Here is an 18,226-nt window from a genome sequence, read left to right on the forward strand (position 1 = left end):
AATTACTACAAGGATCTAGAACTACTTTCCAGCCAGCCAAAAGTACATCCCTTGGGGACCAGAGGAGTCAAGAGCCACGAAAGTCCTGTGCCCCGACACAAACTCAGCGCGCTTTCGCTTTTCTTCCCAAGTCCTATTTTGTCTTTGTTATCGCTATAAGACAGGTACTGATGTTGGTTGCATTTTGAAACGTGGAAACTGAGGCTTAGAGAGGGTCAGGCCTCATCCAAGGTCTCGGGCATTGCGCAGTGCTGGCAATAACGAGGGTCTGGTGTTATATCTATCAGGCAAGGAACTGCCTCTGGTTGTGTGCCCTCCACAAGGTCCTTGAACCTTTCTCTCCGACCTGTTTCATCTTCTGGAGAAGGGCGTTATTAACTCCCTTTCTCCTACCGCTCGCTTTCCGATTCAATCCAGCCTCTCTCCGGCCCGCCCTTGGGGTGCTCCGGCTGTGGCGAGAGGACCAGTGCGGAGACACTGCGGAGAAAGCGCAGGCATCAGGGCTTTGAGTGTGCTGGCGCACAGCCGCAGCTCCCCGGAAATACTGATATTTACTTTCGACCAGCGATAGAACTTGGCTTGACATCACCAGGTTCAGGCCGACTGCCAGAAACAATCAAGCGCCATAACGGAGGAACTGAAACAACCTAACCCCCGGAAAGGCGGGACAGTTGTGCCAATCCCACAGCAGGCGGGGCCAGAAAGCTCGGGTGGGCACGGCCCGCGCCTGCGCGCCGCCATCTTGCTCCAGGAGGGACCGCCTCCCTGCCGTCTGGCGGCTGGTTAGCCAGAAGGCGGGGCTTCGCGACTCGGCGGGGCGTGGCCGGGCGATGGCGACCGCGGATCCCGACGGGCAGGCTGCGCCCTCTATCCCGGGACCCCGGCCCAGCGGGACAGAAGCTGCGGGGCTGCTCTCCGGGCGAAGCGGCATTGGAGCCCCCCGGTTGGGGGAGCGGATCCCGGCGGCTGTGGAGAAGCGGGGCCCGTACATGGTGGCGCGCGCGCCTTCCATTCAGGCCAAGCTGCGTGAGTGCGGCCGGATGAGGGGTCTCTGCTTGGGCGGGCTGCCGCGTTCCCGGGCTGGCTCCGGAGCGCCGCTGGGGCGACCCCGGAGGGGCAAATGCAGCCCGCTCCCGCACCCGAAAATCTGTTCGGAGAGCGGGCCCCTGGCGTTTGGGAGACACGGCGGAGTAGAGAGGAGCCCGCTGATCTGGGCCCTTTGACTTCCAGAGAAGCACCGGGACCTGGCCAAGGCGGTTCTGCGGAGAAAAGGCATGCTGGGGGCCGCGCCGAACCGCCCCGACTCTTCAGGGAAAAGGTCTCAGCAGGCGCCACCTCCTCTGTGCAAGCGTTTTCACAGTAGGCCCTAGTGCTCAGGCTGGGAGACCGAGTACCCACGTTTAAAGCCGAGTTAGTCATTCCCCTGACGCCGGCCTGTCGGGTTCACTGTTTAAAAATGGAAAGAGGAACGACCTTTTCTTTCCTTTCCAGGGTGTGATGGTGTCGAGGAAAGAGCTTTGTTATGAGTTTTGTCAGTTCTTAGGGTCAATCACTGTCTAAATTAGGGAGGAGCATAGTGGCTGGGGTCCCCAGGATTGAGGATGGAGAGCAGCGTGGGAACAGCTAGGACTGTGATTTTTTCCTTAACAGAATGGTAAGCGCTGAGGGCTGGATAGGATCTTCACCAGGGCTTGAGCGAAGGCAGTTGAAGGAATTTGCCTAAGGACTTTGATTTTTCTGTTCTCAGGTTAAATAAGGTGGGGAGATGGGGCTTTTCCTGATTCTTAGAAGAGGAGGTGTGCTTATCCTCAGAAGTAGCAGGGGGAGCGGTGTGGGGAAGTGCACATACTAAGGAGCTGTAGCGGGATACACGGCAGGCAATGGTGGCTGTCCAGGTAGCAGATAAGCCAGGAGCAGTGCAGTCAGTTTTTTTGTTTTCCCCATAAGGGCGAGGACGCTGGCTTTCCCTGTGAAATGCTGGCATTGCATCTATGCTTGGTCTTTCCCCCATCTCCCCTCAGGTCAGTGAAGTTTAACAAGGGCTACACTGCTCTTAGTCAGAGTCCAGATGAAAACCTGGTGTCCCTCGACTCTGACAGGTAAGTGCTGTCCTTGGAAATACCCCTTGGGGAGTGCCTTGGATAACATTGCAGACGACTTGCTTCGCTTTTTCCCTGTCTCTTCCAAGACCTTTTGTGCATGTTCCAGGGCTGCTGCTTCAGAGCACTGTCTCTTCCGGGATGGCTTGCTTAGAGGACTCATAGGTGACCTTGCTGCTCTTGGATGTGAAGCACCAACCTTGTCTGGGGGAGTCATCCTGCCCTATTATGTCTGCATTATTAGTGACAGTGACTCTGTCCCTGATGGAGCCAAGAAGGAGCCATGGATACTCATGGCGGATTATGGGTTTGAGCTCTGTGGTGTGTGGTCTTTGCTTCACAAGTCCTCCAGACTCCCTTGCATGTTGTGCACCTTGCCACTTGTAGCTGTGCTCCGCAGGCATCTCCCTGAACTGACTGTCTTCCTCTTGTCCTAGTGATGGAGAGCTGGAATCCAGATACTCCTCCGGGTATTCCTCTGCAGAGGCAAGTCCAGAGTACTTTTCTGTGGCGGGGCCAGGCTGCAGGCAGTGTCATAGCCACTGCCAGACGCTTGTCTAGTTCCTGCCGTACACATGGCACTGTATCAGACTTCCCGCGTGTTCTCCAGTCTTCTGCTCTGCCCTATTCCCCTAGCAGAAGTTTAGGCGTCTGAAGAGGACTGTTGAAAGTCCAGGAGACTATGTGTGCGCTGCATGCTAAGTCTCTTCAATCGTGTCTTGACTCTTTGCGACCCTATGGATTACAGCCCACTGGGCTCCTCTGTCCATGGGATTCTCCAGGCAAGAATACTGCAGTGGGTTGCCATGCCCTCCTCCAGGGGAATCTTCCCAACCCAGGGATTGAACCAGAATCTCTTATGTCTCCTGCACTGGCAGGCGGGTTCTTTACCACTGGTGTCACCGAGGAGACTACAGACCTTTTTTTTTGGCTTATAGGATTTTCAATCCCTAACCAGGGATCAAACTCACACCCCCTGCATTGGAAGTATAGAGTCTTAACCACTGGACTGACCACCAGGGAAATCCCCAGACTCTTAGGGCTGGAAATGACCTCACAAGTCTTCTAATCCAAGCCACCACTTAGAAAAGGAATCCTCTCAATGAATCTCAGCTAAATGCTTATTTGAATGCTTCTTGTAATTGGGTACTCACTACCTCCAAGAAACCTTGCTGCCTGTCTTCCCCTGCAACACACACAATTCAGGTAGCTCATAGAGAAGTCTTCCTTGTTAACTGGAAAAGTCTCCTGCAGGTTGGACTTGGTGGTCTTAGTCCTGTCTCCAGTGACAGAGTAATTCTACTCTGCCTTCTTTTGATCATCTTTTACCTGAGATCAGCATTCCTGTCCCTCCCCTTTCCATCCTCCAAGCTTGCTTACTTCCAGGCCAGATAAATTCTGTTCCTCCTGTGTTCCATCTGTGGGAACTGTGACTGAGATAGATACTCCTGGGCTGGCCTTTTAGACAAGTGACTGTCCCAGAGTAAAACAGGGACCGAAGGTTCTGGCATCTGTGGCTTACTGCTTTTGACAGAGGTGAAGTGCTGGGGACCTGACTGTATACCACTGGTATTTCTTCCTCATGCTCCTGGAAACCCTTGGCCACCCCGAGTTTCTGCCAGAGAATACAGTTTGCAAATTGTATCCTCCTTGAATATCTAGGTGCCTAAGATTGTTAGAACAAAGAAAAGAAAAATAAGCCAAGAGCCAGAGAAGTCCTACACCCCCCAGTCTCATGTGCCTTCTGCTCAGTGGAACTGGTGAAGCCAGGCTGACAGGTTCTGCTTTGCAAGGAATGAGCTCTGTTGGCATCAAAGAGAAACATTGGCAGTGCAGAAGCAGCTCTTCCCCACCCTATTCTACTCTAACCCATTTTCCTCCACGGTTCTACTCCATTGTTCTGGTACCATTGTTCCATACTCTTCAGCCTTCATAGGAACCAATCTGGGTTCACAGTGGTAATGGTCAGGGCTTGACTTTCAGACATAACCTCGAATCTCACATTTATATCACCTGCCTTGGGATTCTTTAGTGAGGGCAGCTTCCTTGGGGCACGTGACAGTGCAGCCTGGACAGTCCTGGCTCAGGTCCCCGGATGTCCCCCACCCCCTGCTGGGTGAGACACAGGTAGGAAAAGGTAGCACTTCTTCCTGTAGTCCAGGGATGTGCAGGCCTGGCCTGAGGGTGGAGCACGGACAGGAGGAAATGGACAGTAAGCTCCAATGAGGCAATGTGGGTCTGCTTTTGGGGCAGCAGTCATTTCTGCCTTGTGGCCTGGCTTATAGTTCTCTCCTCTCCTGCTCTTAGCAGGTGAACCAGGATGTGAGCCGGCAGCTGCTCCAGGACGGGTATCACTTGGATGAGATTCCAGATGATGAGGACTTGGACCTAATTCCCCCCAAGCCTATGACCTCAACGTGCTCCTGCTGCTGGTGCTGTCTTGGGGCCTCTTCGTCCTGTACCCTCCAGTAGACATAACCCTCTAGGACAGGTCCTGCTCACCATGCCTGCAGAGTCCTATTGACCCTGTGTCGGTCACAAGAGTGCGGTGGGAACCCACTGCTGTCAACCCCAGGATCACTGGAGACACTGACCCTCTGGGAAAGGCAGTGACTGCAGTTACCCCAAACCTGGTGCTTCTCAGGCCAGAGGCCCCCATCTGGGTTATAGGGTGACAGGGGGAGTCCTGCAATTCTCCTCTGCTGTTGGAGTAGCATTTGGAGAAACCGCTTTAATAAGGGCAGGAACATAGGAATTCTGTTTCTTATGCTGAGTGACAAAACTGGCGAGGAGAGAAACTTACAGACGTCTTGATTGGTATTTGTCATGATGCCCTGTGGAGGGAAAAAGGGAGCTTCTGTGCCCAGGCTGTGCTGGCTGGTGTTGCATGGAGGCAGAAAATAGCACTTTATGGCTTGCAGCTGGGAGTCTGAAAAAGAATTTAACTATTTGGGGCCAGTTCAGCTCAGGAAATTCCATATTCTCTTCAGGCTCCAAGATGGGTTACATGTTTGCCGGTTGTTCCTGTATGACTGTGGCAAAAGTACGGCAAGTTGCTCGCTGGCACAGCCTGATCAAGGCTTCCAGAATCCTTGGAAGCTGAGCATTCCCAACTGGTCCACGTGTCTGCGTGAGCTTAGTAACTTGGTTAGTCCACTCCTAGTTAGAGAAAACTAACTGCTCCACCAGGTAGACAAAATTTCTTCCCTTGGTTGCCCTTCTTCACCTTGGTCTCAGCTAGTATCTTCCTCCAGTCTTTGATCTAAGGCTGAACGGAGGTTCTGGCGCTGGCCACAGAAGCCTGCAGTTTCTGGTTACCAGCAGAGGGAGCTGCAGGAGCAGTTAGGTGCCTTCCTGTTTGGATTTTTGTTTTTTTTTTTTCTGGTTTGTGAGATCTTAGTGCCCCAACCAGGGAGGGGTGGAACTCAGGCCCCTCAAGTGGAAGTTCAGAATCCTAACCACTGAACTACCAGGGAATTCCCTCATTTGTTTAACATTTTACACTTGGGCAGCAGCAGTGGGTGAACTGTATACTGCACAGCTGTGTGGGCCCTGACATAGGCTGACAGGATGAGGAGGGACCTGTGAAAGCTCCCAGCTATCCCTCCCACCCCAACCTAAGGAGATAATCTTACCATTGCAGAGGGCTTCCCTCCACCCTAGTGAGAGCCATTCTGTTGCATCCAGATTCCTCTGACTACAGTGGATACTCAAGATTGGGCTTCACCTTCAGCCCCCACTTTGAACATAGCAAAGACAGGCATAATCTCCCGTGACCCCTACTAGATTGCATCTCTTGCTGTACCAGGTGTCTCTGTGGAGTTTTTCAGTGGTTCTTTTTTTTTTTTTTTTTTTTTGCCTTACCTAAAACCAGATGGAGCTGAATGGGAGTGGACAGGGGTAGGGTGGTCAGGATTGAGGTGTGGTCCCGACTTGGGAACTTGCCCAGCCTCTTGCTTCATTTTGTTAGGACAGAGTGTTTGACAGCTGCTGGGGGTGAGGATGGCAGTGGGCCCCCAATACCAAGGCCCTCCTCCAGTGGCTGTTGTTATAAAGCCACACTGGTATATTTGGCTACCCCTCTCCCTGGAATGTTTCAGGGCCGGTTGACCCTGAGTGAGAGGCATTACCTTTGTAGAAAAAGTTGCAGGAACGTCATATAGCAAGGCAGGGTAGAAATGGTCAATTGCTTGGGGCTAAGAAGCCATGGGCTAGAAAGTCACCAATAAAAGCACCAAGGTGTCTAGAACCAAACTGCCTTAATAGTAAGAGTGCTGGGGTGTTGTGCAGGTGGCGGCACTCTGGGGAGACGCCTTATCTCATGGATAGGAGTGGTACTGTATGGCGTTTACAGAACTCTTGGCTTAGGCTTCTACAGCTTTGTAAGTTTGTAGAAATAAATACAGTCATGCTGTTGAGCTGTCTCTGTGTTGCCACAGGATTTTTAAGAAAAGCCTAGACCATGGCCATTGCCCCTTCTGAATTCTGAAATGAAGAAGTAGCCTAACAGCCCTAACTGACCATTCTGCCAAGGGCCACCCCTCCTTTCTCCTGTTCCCAGTGGGTGCCATTTTCAGTCCTCATTGGAAACCATGGAAGTCATGTCTGTTTTGTGACCCCATGGACAGTAGCCCACCAGGCTGATCTGTCCATGGAATTTCCCAGGCAAGAACACTGGAGTGGTTTGCCATTTCCTTCTCCAGTGGATCTTCCCAACCCAGGGATCAAACCCATGTCTCCTGCATTGGCAGGTGCGTTCTTTATCACTGAGCTACCTTATCACTTCTCTTTAGAATGAGTTCCCTTTGGCAGACCCTTCTCAGGTTTTTTTGTTTTTGGCTTATGGGAGGTATTTTTGTTTGCTTGATTTTTTTCAGCTGAAGAAAATTTATTGGCGGCAAACCCCAAAACAGAGGGGCTAAAATTTTTTGCAGGTAGTTTCCTGGAACTCTATTGTACAGGTCTAATGTGGACATACTCTTGCCTAGAGAATCCTATGGACAGAGGAGCCTGGTGGGCTGCTGTCCATGGGGTCGCACAGAGTCGGACACGACTGAAGCGACTTAGCATGCATGCATGCATTGGAGAAGGAAATGGCAACCCACTCCATTATTCTTGCCTGGAGAATCCCAGGGACAGAGGAGCCTGGTTGGCTGCCGTCTATGGGGTCGCACAGAGTCGGACACGACTGAAGCGACTTAGCAGTAGCAGCAATGTGGACAATGGCCCAGAAAGATGCTTTTGTGTGAGAATAATCCCTTATCAACAGGAAGGAGCCACTAGCCTGGGTGTCTGCTTAGTCTGGGATGACAGGAGCTAAAGACTGCCAGTCAGAAACCACAGTGGCAAAACACAGCTATACAACCTCCTGCAGAGGGTGTCCCACCTCTAGAGGGTAAGCACAGGGACAGTAGATGCCCGTGTAGGTTCTTCCTGCCATTGAAGGAAAAAAGGAACTAGGTTTCTCTTCACAAGTTGGATTGTCCTGTCCTTCAGTCCCCACTTCTGCAGTGACTGAATGTGCTCTAAAGAAGTGGTTGACAACTTTTCTCTGTGAAGGACCAGTGAGTACTTTTGGCTTTGCACCGACTCAGCTTTGCCATTGTAGCCTGAAAAGCAGCTGAATGCAAAGAAAGGGCGTGGCTAGATCCAGGCTTCTGATCTTAGTGCACGATCCTGCCCTATGCTATGCTTAGTCGCTCACTCATGTCTGACTGCGACCCATGGACTGCAGCCTGCTAGATTCTTCTATCCATGGGGATACTCCAGGCAATACTGGAGTGGGTTGTCATGCCCTCCTCCAAGAGATATTCCCAACCCAGGGATTGAACTCAGGTCTCCCACATCGCAGGCGGAGTGTTTACTGTCTGAGCCACCAGGGAAGCCCAAGAATACTGGAGTGGGTAGCCTATCCTATCCCTTCTTTAGGGGATCTGCCCAATCCAGAATCGAACCGGGGGTCTCCTGCATTATAGGTAGATGCTTTACCAGCTGAGCTACTAGGGAAGCCCAGCCCTTTCCCTCAGTTCAGTGCAGTTCAGTTGCTCAGTCATGTCTGACTCTGTGACCCCAAGGACTGCAGCACACCAGGGTTCCCTGTCTCGCCCTAAAGCCAACTAAAACATTGGAGAGAAGAATCCTGCACCGACAGTTCCTTTTTTTAGACACACCTTCCACTGTATGCAAGGCTAGGGGGCCTGAGGCCTGCCTGCAAGCTCTGCCACTGAGGCTACAGTGCGCTACCTGTCCCATAGAAGCCTCTGCCTACCTCAGGGAGCTGTCTGAAACCTGAATAAGGCAAAAACTGGACAACATCCAGGGAGGGCTCCTTCAGCCCACTTCAGGGACTGAAATGCCAAAGGCTGAGTGCTCTTTAGCCCACAGACCTCAAACAAGTGATCTTTAATTGCTTTAACAGAGCGGCATCAGGCCACAGGGCTACCCTTTTCCCTCTGCACTGCGGAAACCTATATTCTTACAGATTAATTACCTATCTTGCTGTGACTGCTGCTGAGCTAATCCTAGATCTCACCAGTCTGCCTAATGCCATAGGCTGGGACAGGGCTGCTGTTCTTGAGCTCTGAGGAGAGCCTGGCTCCAGTGTGGGCGAGATCCAAGGGGAGTATCAGCTCTCAGTCCTCACATGGGCCCCTCCTACCAGGAAGAAGACAGTTCAGCCTCGGCCTGCTCAGGAGTCACCACCTTCAAGCTCTTCTCCCCCAGTCTTTCAGGGTGTACTCAAAGAGCCCAGAGCAGGGAAGGGATCTGGGCTGGGTCTGCGGAGGTGAGGCTGGCCAGGATGTAGGGTGACTAGCAGAGGAGAGCCAGGAAGGCTGTGGCCTCTATAGCAGGCAGCAGGCACGGAACATCAGCAGGTCCTCAGGCACAGTGAGCTTCAGTGAGACACTCTCGTTGGCCCCAATGAAGAGCACCCCGCCACGTTTCAGGGGGATTGTTGCCTGGGCTGTGGGGCTGCTGGCTGTCACTGTCCCCTGCACCACCAGGAGGATGCTGGCAGAGTCCAGGGCCAAGACCTTGTATTCAGTGACAGAGCCAGGTACCTGGGCAGGAAGAAACGACACGACGGAGCAGGGTCTGAGCTGCTGTTAGCTCCCAGGGGTCCCAGGACCACCCCAAGGGCAGTGAGAGGGGGAGCTCTGCCGCCTCCTGCCCTGCTGCTCAGGCTTTCACCAGCACGAAGGCCCATCTGGTCCCTGTACAGAGAGGCATAGGCAGGCCCTGCAGCAGTTGCCCACTACATGAGCATGGCAGAAAGGAAGCCCAGCCCCGGGCATACCCCACACGGGGGCCTTGCCAGGGTTCTGCATGCCACACAAGGAAACCACAGCCCTCACTCACCTCCACCTTCATAACGGTGAAGTCTGGCACAGGGGGATTGTAGACAGAGAGGTAGGGGTCTTCTGGGCTCCGTGCTGGAGGGAAGAGCCTGTCCTGGCTGGGGCTGGGGGTGTAGCTGAGCATTTCACACAGAGTTGGCACATCGATGAACTTGGGTGTCAGGCCAGCACGCACTGTGTTATCTGAACATGCCATGCACTCCACGCAGTCTGGGGACAGACAGTGGGCATGTGCTAAGGGTGCCTTGGAGTTTGGCTCTCCAGGGCTGGGCTTTCTTAACCTGAGTGCCATGAACTCCCAGCAGCATTAGATGAAACTATGAACAGCATCTTCTGTTGAGAATGGGCTAAGATAACAGTTACCAAAAACAGGTGATGTCACCCACCACTCTCAAGGGGAGTCATGTTAACCCCTGGGGGAGCTCCAACCCTCTGGAGACATTGTATTCTTCCCTTCTACTAAAGAATCCTGTCCACAAGTGGATAAGCCGCCAACCATCAAAGTGTGACACCCTTCTGTGGCAATGTGTTTTTTAACAAAAATCTCTGCATAGATGCGATAGACGTGTGAAGGCACTGTGATGCAGGGGCGAGAACAATGGCCTTGATCCAACAGAGGCTTGGATTCAAACTGCGGTTGGCACACATTGACAGGGCTCAACATGAGGGTGTCCTGAGCTCACAGGGGTGGTGTGAGGATCCAACCAGTGTCCAGCACTGAGCTGGCATTCATCTCCTGACTGGTCACCTCCCTGCTGATCCCAGGAGTCCTGGGAGCTCAGAGCTGGGTGGGACTTTAAAGGCAGTCTCCTCTACCACCATCTCCTGTTCTGTCCAGACGGAGAAACAAGGCCTGAGGGGGTGGACCGTGGGGCTCACTGCTGAAATGCGGCTCACCTCCTTTCAGGTAGGCATGGGGCACGTTGGCCTCCAGAAACATGGCCTCCCCCGGCTTCAGGGTAAGCAGATTCAGGAAGTAGATGGCAAAGCATCCGATATCACCCGGGTACTGCTGGTGCAGCTGCAGCAGGAGCTCCCCACAGATGTCCTCCATGCTGTTTCCAGCAGCCACTGAGGGGCACAGAGCACCCCAAGGCTACTCAGTAACCCTTGAGGGCATTCACAGCTCCCCACCCCACCCCCTGGCCAGAGAGAGTCCCAGAGAAGACCCTAGTCCAGGAATCCAGGAACAGGTGGGCATGTTCTAGTCACATCCCCCACCCTGTGGGGGCCAGCCTTCCTTGCTATTCCAGCCTACACAGATGCCATTTTCCCCATTTTGACTATTGATATGCCCACCACTCTACCGGCCACTAAAAGGGCTAGAGTGTAGTCCTTTTAGACAGCGCTTCTCAGCCTCAGCATTACTGACATTTGAGGCCAGGTAACTGTTGTGGGGGCTGTCCTATGTACTATAGGATGTCTAGTAGTATCCCTGGCCCCCACCTACAAAATATCACTAGCACCCCAAACCCAGGTTTCACAACCAAAGATGCCTCCACACTTCCAGTGTCCCCTGGTTGAGATGACTGCTCTAGGAGGTTAAAAATCTAGTTAGGAGAGAACCCAAGGGTTCCCCATGGGGTGACTAACTGTCCCAGTTAGCCCAGGCCTTTCCCCTTAACACTGACAATCTCTCAGTCCCAGGCAAACAGTGATGGTTGGTCACCCCAGAGCAGGATGCAACCAAGGGTCGAAATGTGTCCCAGGCTGACCAGGGGAGAAGGAGCTCAGCTTGGGCTAGAGTGGTGAGGGAAGGCTTGGTGGGAATTGCGGGGAAGGGGGGAGGGCAGTGAGCTGGGTTTCCTTAACTGTGTGTGGTGGGGGCGTCTCTAAAAGCAGAGTGGAGAAGGAGCTGGAGCTCATCATGTGTGCCATATAAGCTCCTAGCAGAGTCCATTCTGCCTTGCTCTTTACTGCTTGTATTAACTTCCAAACCCAAAGTTGACACAACCACACCCATCAAAGTCATTTCCTGAACTCTCCTTCTTAGCCCAAGGTTGGGCCCAGAGCAGGTATTTAAGGAAAGATCTACTGATTGAGAGCTCAGGACTTCAGGTTTTTGGATGCTTTTATCTCCTTCCTGTTCTCCAGCCCCAAAGTATAAAACCCTTTGGACAGCAGCTCTAGGGCCGAGAAATCTCAGAATGCCCAGGTGAGAGACAGCCTAGTACTTTTCCAGTTTCCAGGCCAGCCTGTCTCCACCCATCTAAAGGAGATAACCAGGTAAGAAGCAGCAGGGCCCTGTTCCAGAAAGACTGGGAAAGAAATGCTAAGTTGTTAACAGACCATCTAAGTCAGACCCGTTTGGTGGTCTACTTGAGTAAAGGGGTTGAGAACCCTATTCCTACAGCTGAGCCACTCTGCCAGGGGCCCAGGAAGGGGCACTGTGTTCAGGCCTAAGACACCCACCTTGCTGCGAGATCCGCTTCACCAACAGGTTCAGCTGCTCCACCACCACCTTCTTCTCGCTCTTCATCAGGTGGGAGAAACAGCTCCGCAGAGCAGAAGTCACAGCCTCGGAGTCCTGGCTCAGGCTCTGTTTCAGCTGCGCTGCTGCGTCATCTCCAATTAGAAACTGGAATTCCGGCACCTCTGCAGGAAGGTCAGGCCAGGACCTGCATCAGGTATGGTTAAGATGGAACCCGCAAACGTGGAAAGCCGGAGGAGGCCTCCCCGTCTCATTCCTAACCAAGGAGCCAGGCAATGCTATGTAAGTTTTGCCGTGAAAACTTACTGCTCATGACCAGCCCTCAGCAACCACACCTGAGCCTGGTCTCACGAGCCTCCCCCAGGAACATCAAGAATTCATGAGGCCACGGGACTTCCCTGAGTGGTCCAGTGGTTAAGAATCTGCCTTGCAATGGAGGAGATGAGGGTTCAATACCTGGTTGGGGAACCAAGATCCCACATACTGCAGAGCAATTAACCCTGAGCACTGCAACTACTGAGCCTGAGCACCCTGGAGCCTGTATGTCACAAACTAGAGAGCCCGTGCAATGCAATGAAAGGTTCCGCTTGATGCAGTGATAATCCCGCCTGCCACAATAAAGGCCTGATGTAGCCAAATACATATAAATCATTTTTTAAAAATTCATGAGGCCAACCAGCCCTTCAGTTCCTGGGACACTCAGCCTCTGTTCTCAGCCTCCGGCTCTGCCCTGGGTTGCCCTTGCATCCTAGGTCCAGTATGCAGGCTCTTAGCATTTTGCCCAACCTTACTTGTTAGAAAGGTCACAATTTCCTCAACTGGCCGGAAGCCGCATAAGCCCTGGAAGGGGGTGAGGGCAATTGCCATCTCTGGCTTATGGTTGGCATCAGGGTAGTGCTGTGGAGCCTGGAGGTGCAGCTTCTCTGCCAGCTCCTGTGGGATGGGCAAGGGAGAGGAGGCTGGTTAGGTGCAGCCATCACCCAGCAAGACACCAGTCCCCACTAGCCCTTGTTCTTGACCCTCCCCAGTCAGCTTCCTGCCTTTGGCACTGAGCCCAGTCAAAGCATAATTCAGAAACTCAGGGTTCAGCCAACCCAAGGCAGGCACATGGATCAACTCTGGGGGAGAGCTGGGGCAAACTTTAAGAGGACTATGAACCAGAAGACCCAAATACCAAGCCAAGTTCTGACACTAACAAGCTGTGTAACTCTGGGTAAATCCCTCTCTTCTCTGGGTCTTCTTTGCCCTTGAAGTTTGGAAAGACAAATGCTTAAGCTATGACTCACACACAGGCTTGGGCAGAAAGACCACAGGGGTGGAATTAAGGCCATGACTAGGGTAACTGCTGTGCCTTGGAAGGTGAACTCTGAGAGTCAGGTGGAAAAAGGGCAGATATGAATTGGCTGGGCTGGGGTTTGCTGAGGGGAGCCAGGAACAAGCGTGGAGAAGCTGCCGTGGCACAGGCTGATCAGCTGTCCACTTAGACTTAGTTGCCACATGAGTCACTGGCAATAGGCCTTGCAGAGCTAAACTAGGAGTTGTCAGGCTCAGATTTAATTTTGGGCTGGAGCCTGGCATGGGCAGGGTAAAACCAGAAGTAAAAGCTGTACAAGAGTCTTGACTCTTAAGCTCTTCTCTAACCTGACCTCCGTGCACTACTCTGATGCTGTACCTTGTTCGGGTGTGCCTGGATGGACAGGGCCGTTTCAACTGAAAGCACTTTGAAGAGGAAGGGCAGTTTGCCATTAAAGGTGTCCTTGACCTTCGAACCCAAGCTGTCCTGATTATCAGCAATCCACTGGCCTAGGGTCTTCTGTGAGATGCGGTTGTCGAGGATCTTGGCATCTCCCCGGGGGTGGGTCCCCATCCACAGCTGTAAAAAACAGGAAACTTGGGAGGGACAAAGGCAGAACCTGGCACCACCCATTGGCCTGCCCTGCTCCGTTACCCTGTGCTCCCCATAAGGCAGCCAAGTCCTGAGACAGGCCTCGTAGGACTGGGTATAAATGTTCATAACATCACAGACATACAAGGGGCAGCAGACCACAGAGTACCAGGAGTCAGGACACCCAAGCTCTAGTTGAGGCTCTGCCTCCAACCAGCTGCGGAAGCTTGGGCTAGTTTTAATGTATTGTCTCTGGGTCTCAGTTTTCTCATCTGTCCAATGACGAGAATGAAACCTACAACTGTCAAGGTCACTGAAAAGCTCTAATTCTCAAATGGCTCTGTGAGGGGTTAACATTCATTTATTCCAATCTCAGAAGCAGAAGCTAATGCTTTCCTGTGTTTTGGCTTTTCCTTTACTAAATGGGCAGGATAACTGTGTATTTTAGGTTATTAAAAAAGTCAATCAAAGTAAAAATTATAATTGTCAAGGAGGGCTGAATTAAAATTCAGTAAGTGCTAAAAACAAAATAAAAGAAGCAGCAGCAAAGTCATACTGTATAGCACGTGTGTGTGTGCTACATCGCTTCAGTTGTGTTAGACTTTTTGTGACCCTATGGACTGTAGCCCACTAGGCTCCTCTGTCCACGTGATTCTCCAGGCAAGAACACTGGAGTGGGTTGCCATGCCGTCCTCCAGAGGATCTTACCGACCCAGGGATTGAACCCACATCTCTTATGTCTCCTGCACTGGCAGGCACTGGCACCATCTGGGAAACCCCTCTGTATAGCACAGGAAACTATATTCAATATTCTGTGACAAATCATAATGGAAAAGAATATGGGTCAGGAAGATCCCCTAGAGGAGGAAATGGCAACCCACTCCAGTATTCTTGCCTGGAGAATCCCACAGACAGAGGAGCCTAGCAGACTACAGTTCGTAGGGTTGCAGAGTCAGACACGACTGAAGTGACTTAACACACACACACAGAACTGAGTCACTCTGTTGTACAGAAGAAATTAACACAACATTGTAAATCAACTATACTTCAATAAAATAAAATTCAGTAAGTGCTGACAGTTCCTTGGGGAAGGAAGGAGGGTACTGGAAATTTCAGTCTATTATGACAAAACCTCACTTCTTTTTGTGCTGCCATCTGGGTTCATCAACCTGCACAGATATGAAGCCCTAAGAAGGCCTCCTCTCCCTTTTCTGTCTCCCCTTCCCCTCAGATTCACAAGACTTGCCTCAGCCCCTTTGATAGAGGAGTCCCTTCCTCCCACCTGCTGGTCGAGTAGGCTGAAATACAGCCGGGGTCTCACCTCTGCATATGGTTTGTCCTCTGAGATCTGGGCCAGTGGGTCACTGCTGGCCAGCAGCCGGGCCACTTCACTGTTGGTACCCAACTTTCCCCAGGCATATTGCTGCACCACACAGGAAAGTGGGAATACTGGGTGGGGGTACAGACAGAGCGTTAGTTTCCACCCCACTCCTGAGGCCTGACCCTCCTGTCCCGGGGGAACCAGACCTGAGCTGAGGGTTTTATCTGAGGGATAGAGTCAAATAAAGAGTTTGTAGGTTTTGAGTTGAGACCCTTCTCTTCTGCATGCCTCGATGTTCCGGTCTGTAAGACGGGTAGTAAGGATCTCCTGCTGACCTGAGGCAGATAACTGCGTTACGGTGACGCGGAGGGCGTGAGAGGAACCTATTCCACTGCACCCAGTCTAGAAGTAACCCAGGCGCAACCGTCTCCCCTCAAAACCCCCTTTCAAGGGCTGCAATAAGGGCTCGATCCCCATCGCGGGTGCCCCCTCCTCTTCCCGGCGCCCATTCATCTTTCCGCAGAGCCCCGAGGGGCTGGGGCGGAGTTCGACCTGCCGTATTAGGTCAGGAAGGGTCGGGCGCAATCCATCCCCACTCTCGCTGGCACCCCGGTCAACAGCCCACCTCGCTGAGCGGCCATCCTCGAGGCCTCGGACCGGTCTTCTAGCACGTATATCTTTCCCGGCAGCACCCTCGACCTCTCTCCCGTCAGAGATTCATGGGAAATGTAGTTCTTCTCTCGCCTTCTCGGACGTCTGAGTGCCAGGTGTGGCCACTGCCGGCAGGCTAAATCCGTCTCCCACACTCCCGCTCTCAGAAGGAACCCCCACAAGTACAGAGCCTTCCAGCCGGCAATCTGAGGTCTCAGCATTTTTTTTGCTCGTTCCTTCACCTGACACGTATTTATTGTTGTTCTTTTTCCGTCTCTTAGGTTCTATCAGACTTTTTGCGACCGCGTGAACTGCAGGACTCCAGGCCTCCCTGTCCATCACCAACTCCCGGAGCTTACTCAAACTCATGCCCATTGAGTCAGTGATGCCATCCAACCATCTCGTCCTCTGTCGCCCTCCTCTACTGCCCTCAATCTTTCCCAGCATCAGGGTCTTTCAAGTGAGTCAGCTCTTGGCATCAGGTGGCCAAAGTATTGGAATTTCACCTTCAGCATCAGTCCTTTCAATGAATATTCGGGGTTGATTTTCTTTAGGATTAACAGATTTGATCTCCTTGCTGTCCCATGGACTCTCAAGAGTCTTCTCCAAAACCAGAGTTCAAAAGCATCAATTCTTCGGTGCTCAGCCTTCTTTATGGTCCAACTCTCACATGTTATACATGACTACCGGAAAAAGCATAGCTTTGACCATAGGGACCTTTGTCAGCAAAGTGATGCTCTGCTTTTTAAAATGCTGTCTAGGTTTGTCATCGCTTTACTTCCAAGGAGCAAGTGTCTTTTAACTTCATGGCTGCAGTCACCATCTGCAGTGATTTTGGAGCCCCCAAAAATAAAATCTGCCACTGTTTCCATTTTTCCCCCATCAATTTGCCATGAGGTGATGGACACTTTGGAGAAGGCGATGGCACCCCACTCCAGTACTCTTGCCTGGAAAATCCCATGGATGGAGGAGCCTGGTGGGCTGCAGTCCATGGGGTCGCGAAGAATCAGACACGACTGAGCAACTTCACCTTCACTTTTCACTTTCATGCATTGGAGAAGGAAATGGCAACCCACTCCAGTGTTCTTGCCTGGAGAATCCCAGGGACAGGGGAGCCTGGTGGGCTGCCCTCTATGGGGTCACACAGAGTCGGACACAACTGAAACGACTTAGCAGCAGCAGCAGCAGCAGATGGACATTTGGAGTGGCCTCACAGAAATCATGGTGGAGACAAAGGCAGGAACAAAGCAGTGACCAGCGCCCTAGGTTCCTAGCCTGGGGGGCAGGAGGCTGCGAAGTACTGGGCGCCCCGCGCGGGGCTGTCGCACTTGCCAGGGCCTGTACAATAGCATATTTACTGAGAACCTGATAAATGCCACAGACTGTTCTGAGGGCTAGAGACACAAGGAAGAGCAAGATAAGAACTATTTTGTCTTTGTAGAGCTTACATTCTGGTGACAGGAAGACAGCAAACAAGTATGATAAACAAGTAAATCACATAGCAAGTTGAAAAGTCAGTGCTACAAAAAGTAAGGGGTGTGGGTGGAGGCGGAAGGCAGCCAGTAGAATTTAAAAGGTTGCCTAGATAAGCCTCACTGAGGTGAGAATTGACTGTGGACTTGGAAGTGAGGAGGAGAGAATGCCCTGAGCAGAAGACACAGCTATAGCAAAGGCCCTAAGGTGGGAACGTGGAAATGTGCCTGTCATTTTCGGAGTAAATAGCAAAGAGGCCAGACTGGTTGGAGCAGAGTGAGCAGGAAAGGTGAAAGTGTGGTGGCGAGAGAGGAAAGGCAGTGGGCAGTACTTTGTGGACTATTATGAGGATGTCAGGTGTTCATTAGCAGATCTGAGCAAAGCATTGCTACGATCTAAGCAGGAACTCACTGATGCGTGGTGATGATGGTAAAGGTCACATGCAAGGCCCTTAATCTGTCTGAGCTTCAGTTTCTTCGTGTGTAAAGTGGGAATAATAATGCTGGACTGAAAGCCTTGTTGGAGGGTTGGATGGGATGATGTGGTTCGGGAAGGCAGTCAGTGCTTGGTGTTCTTCTGATTCTCTCCACCCTAAGTACTGCAGGACTCAGAACCCTAGCTCCTCCTCCACGCTGAGTTGCTCACAAGCCACATACACAGAAGTCATGGGATGTCATCAGGAGCCCTGCATGGCAAAGGCTGGGCTGGACCTTGGCTTTGGAGTAACCTTGCTATATCCTGTAGAGAAAGGCTCTAACATGCAGACCTCCTCAGTCAACAGCCCAGGAAGAGGGCATCCCAGGAACATAGCAGCTAAAGCACCAGGGGACCTGGAGTGATGACCTGTAATCCTGACTCTGCCTTCTCTTCCCCCTGCCACCCAACCCCACTGATTCCCATGGCCTCTACCATACATGTCCAGGGGAAAGAGAGGCCACTGTTTTATCTGCAGTGTTCTGCCTAGCTATTGATAACGACCTCCCTAAGAGTCCCCTCGAAGAAGGCAAT

At 52.1% G+C, this 18,226-nt stretch overlaps 2 protein-coding genes across 3 annotated transcripts; one reads left to right on the top strand and one right to left on the bottom strand.

The window, feature by feature from the left end:
- The first annotated feature begins 811 nt into the window (after positions 1-811).
- On the top strand, positions 812-6,523 carry FAM219B (family with sequence similarity 219 member B). Of its 2 annotated transcripts, none has more exons than XM_004017845.5 (5): positions 812-1,026; positions 1,231-1,318; positions 2,022-2,099; positions 2,537-2,585; positions 4,407-6,523. In XM_004017845.5, exons 1-5 carry the CDS (start codon positions 831-833, stop codon positions 4,569-4,571), a joined length of 576 nt encoding a protein of 191 aa, XP_004017894.2. In that variant the 5' UTR covers positions 812-830; the 3' UTR covers positions 4,572-6,523. The 2 variants fall into 2 exon arrangements, with proteins under 2 accessions (XP_004017894.2, XP_011954076.2); XM_012098686.4 differs by having other exon boundaries at positions 4,410-6,523.
- A 443-nt stretch (positions 6,524-6,966) lies between these two features.
- Positions 6,967-15,760, bottom strand: MPI (mannose phosphate isomerase). Its single transcript, XM_004017846.6, has 8 exons — positions 15,720-15,760; positions 15,095-15,222; positions 13,561-13,761; positions 12,680-12,821; positions 11,870-12,052; positions 10,355-10,528; positions 9,459-9,667; positions 6,967-9,160 (listed from the first exon to the last, which is right to left on the bottom strand). Exons 1-8 carry the CDS (start codon positions 15,733-15,735, stop codon positions 8,942-8,944), a joined length of 1,272 nt encoding a protein of 423 aa, XP_004017895.3. The 5' UTR covers positions 15,736-15,760; the 3' UTR covers positions 6,967-8,941.
- Positions 15,761-18,226: the final 2,466 nt, after the last annotated feature.

The sequence above is a fragment of the Ovis aries genome, chromosome 18, assembly GCF_016772045.2.
Source record: "Ovis aries strain OAR_USU_Benz2616 breed Rambouillet chromosome 18, ARS-UI_Ramb_v3.0, whole genome shotgun sequence".
NCBI classification, from domain to species: Eukaryota; Metazoa; Chordata; class Mammalia; order Artiodactyla; family Bovidae; genus Ovis; species Ovis aries.

What these genes read in the sequence shown, in the direction of transcription:
- FAM219B (XM_004017845.5), top strand. Translation starts at nt 831, where the DNA reads ATGGCGACCGCGGATCCCGACGGGCAGGCTGCGCCCTCTATCCCGGGA. An exon ending in CCCGACTCTTCAGGGAAAAG is followed by an intron (nt 1,319 to 2,021) that starts GTCTCAGCAGGC and finishes ATCTCCCCTCAG; the next exon opens with GTCAGTGAAGTTTAACAAGG. An exon ending in CCGGGTATTCCTCTGCAGAG is followed by an intron (nt 2,586 to 4,406) that starts GCAAGTCCAGAG and finishes TCCTGCTCTTAG; the next exon opens with CAGGTGAACCAGGATGTGAG.
- MPI (XM_004017846.6), bottom strand. An exon ending in TCCAGGCACACCCGAACAAG is followed by an intron (nt 12,822 to 13,560) that starts GTACAGCATCAG and finishes CCCATCCCACAG; the next exon opens with GAGCTGGCAGAGAAGCTGCA. An exon ending in TCACCGTTATGAAGGTGGAG is followed by an intron (nt 9,161 to 9,458) that starts GTGAGTGAGGGC and finishes CTTCCTGCCCAG; the next exon opens with GTACCTGGCTCTGTCACTGA.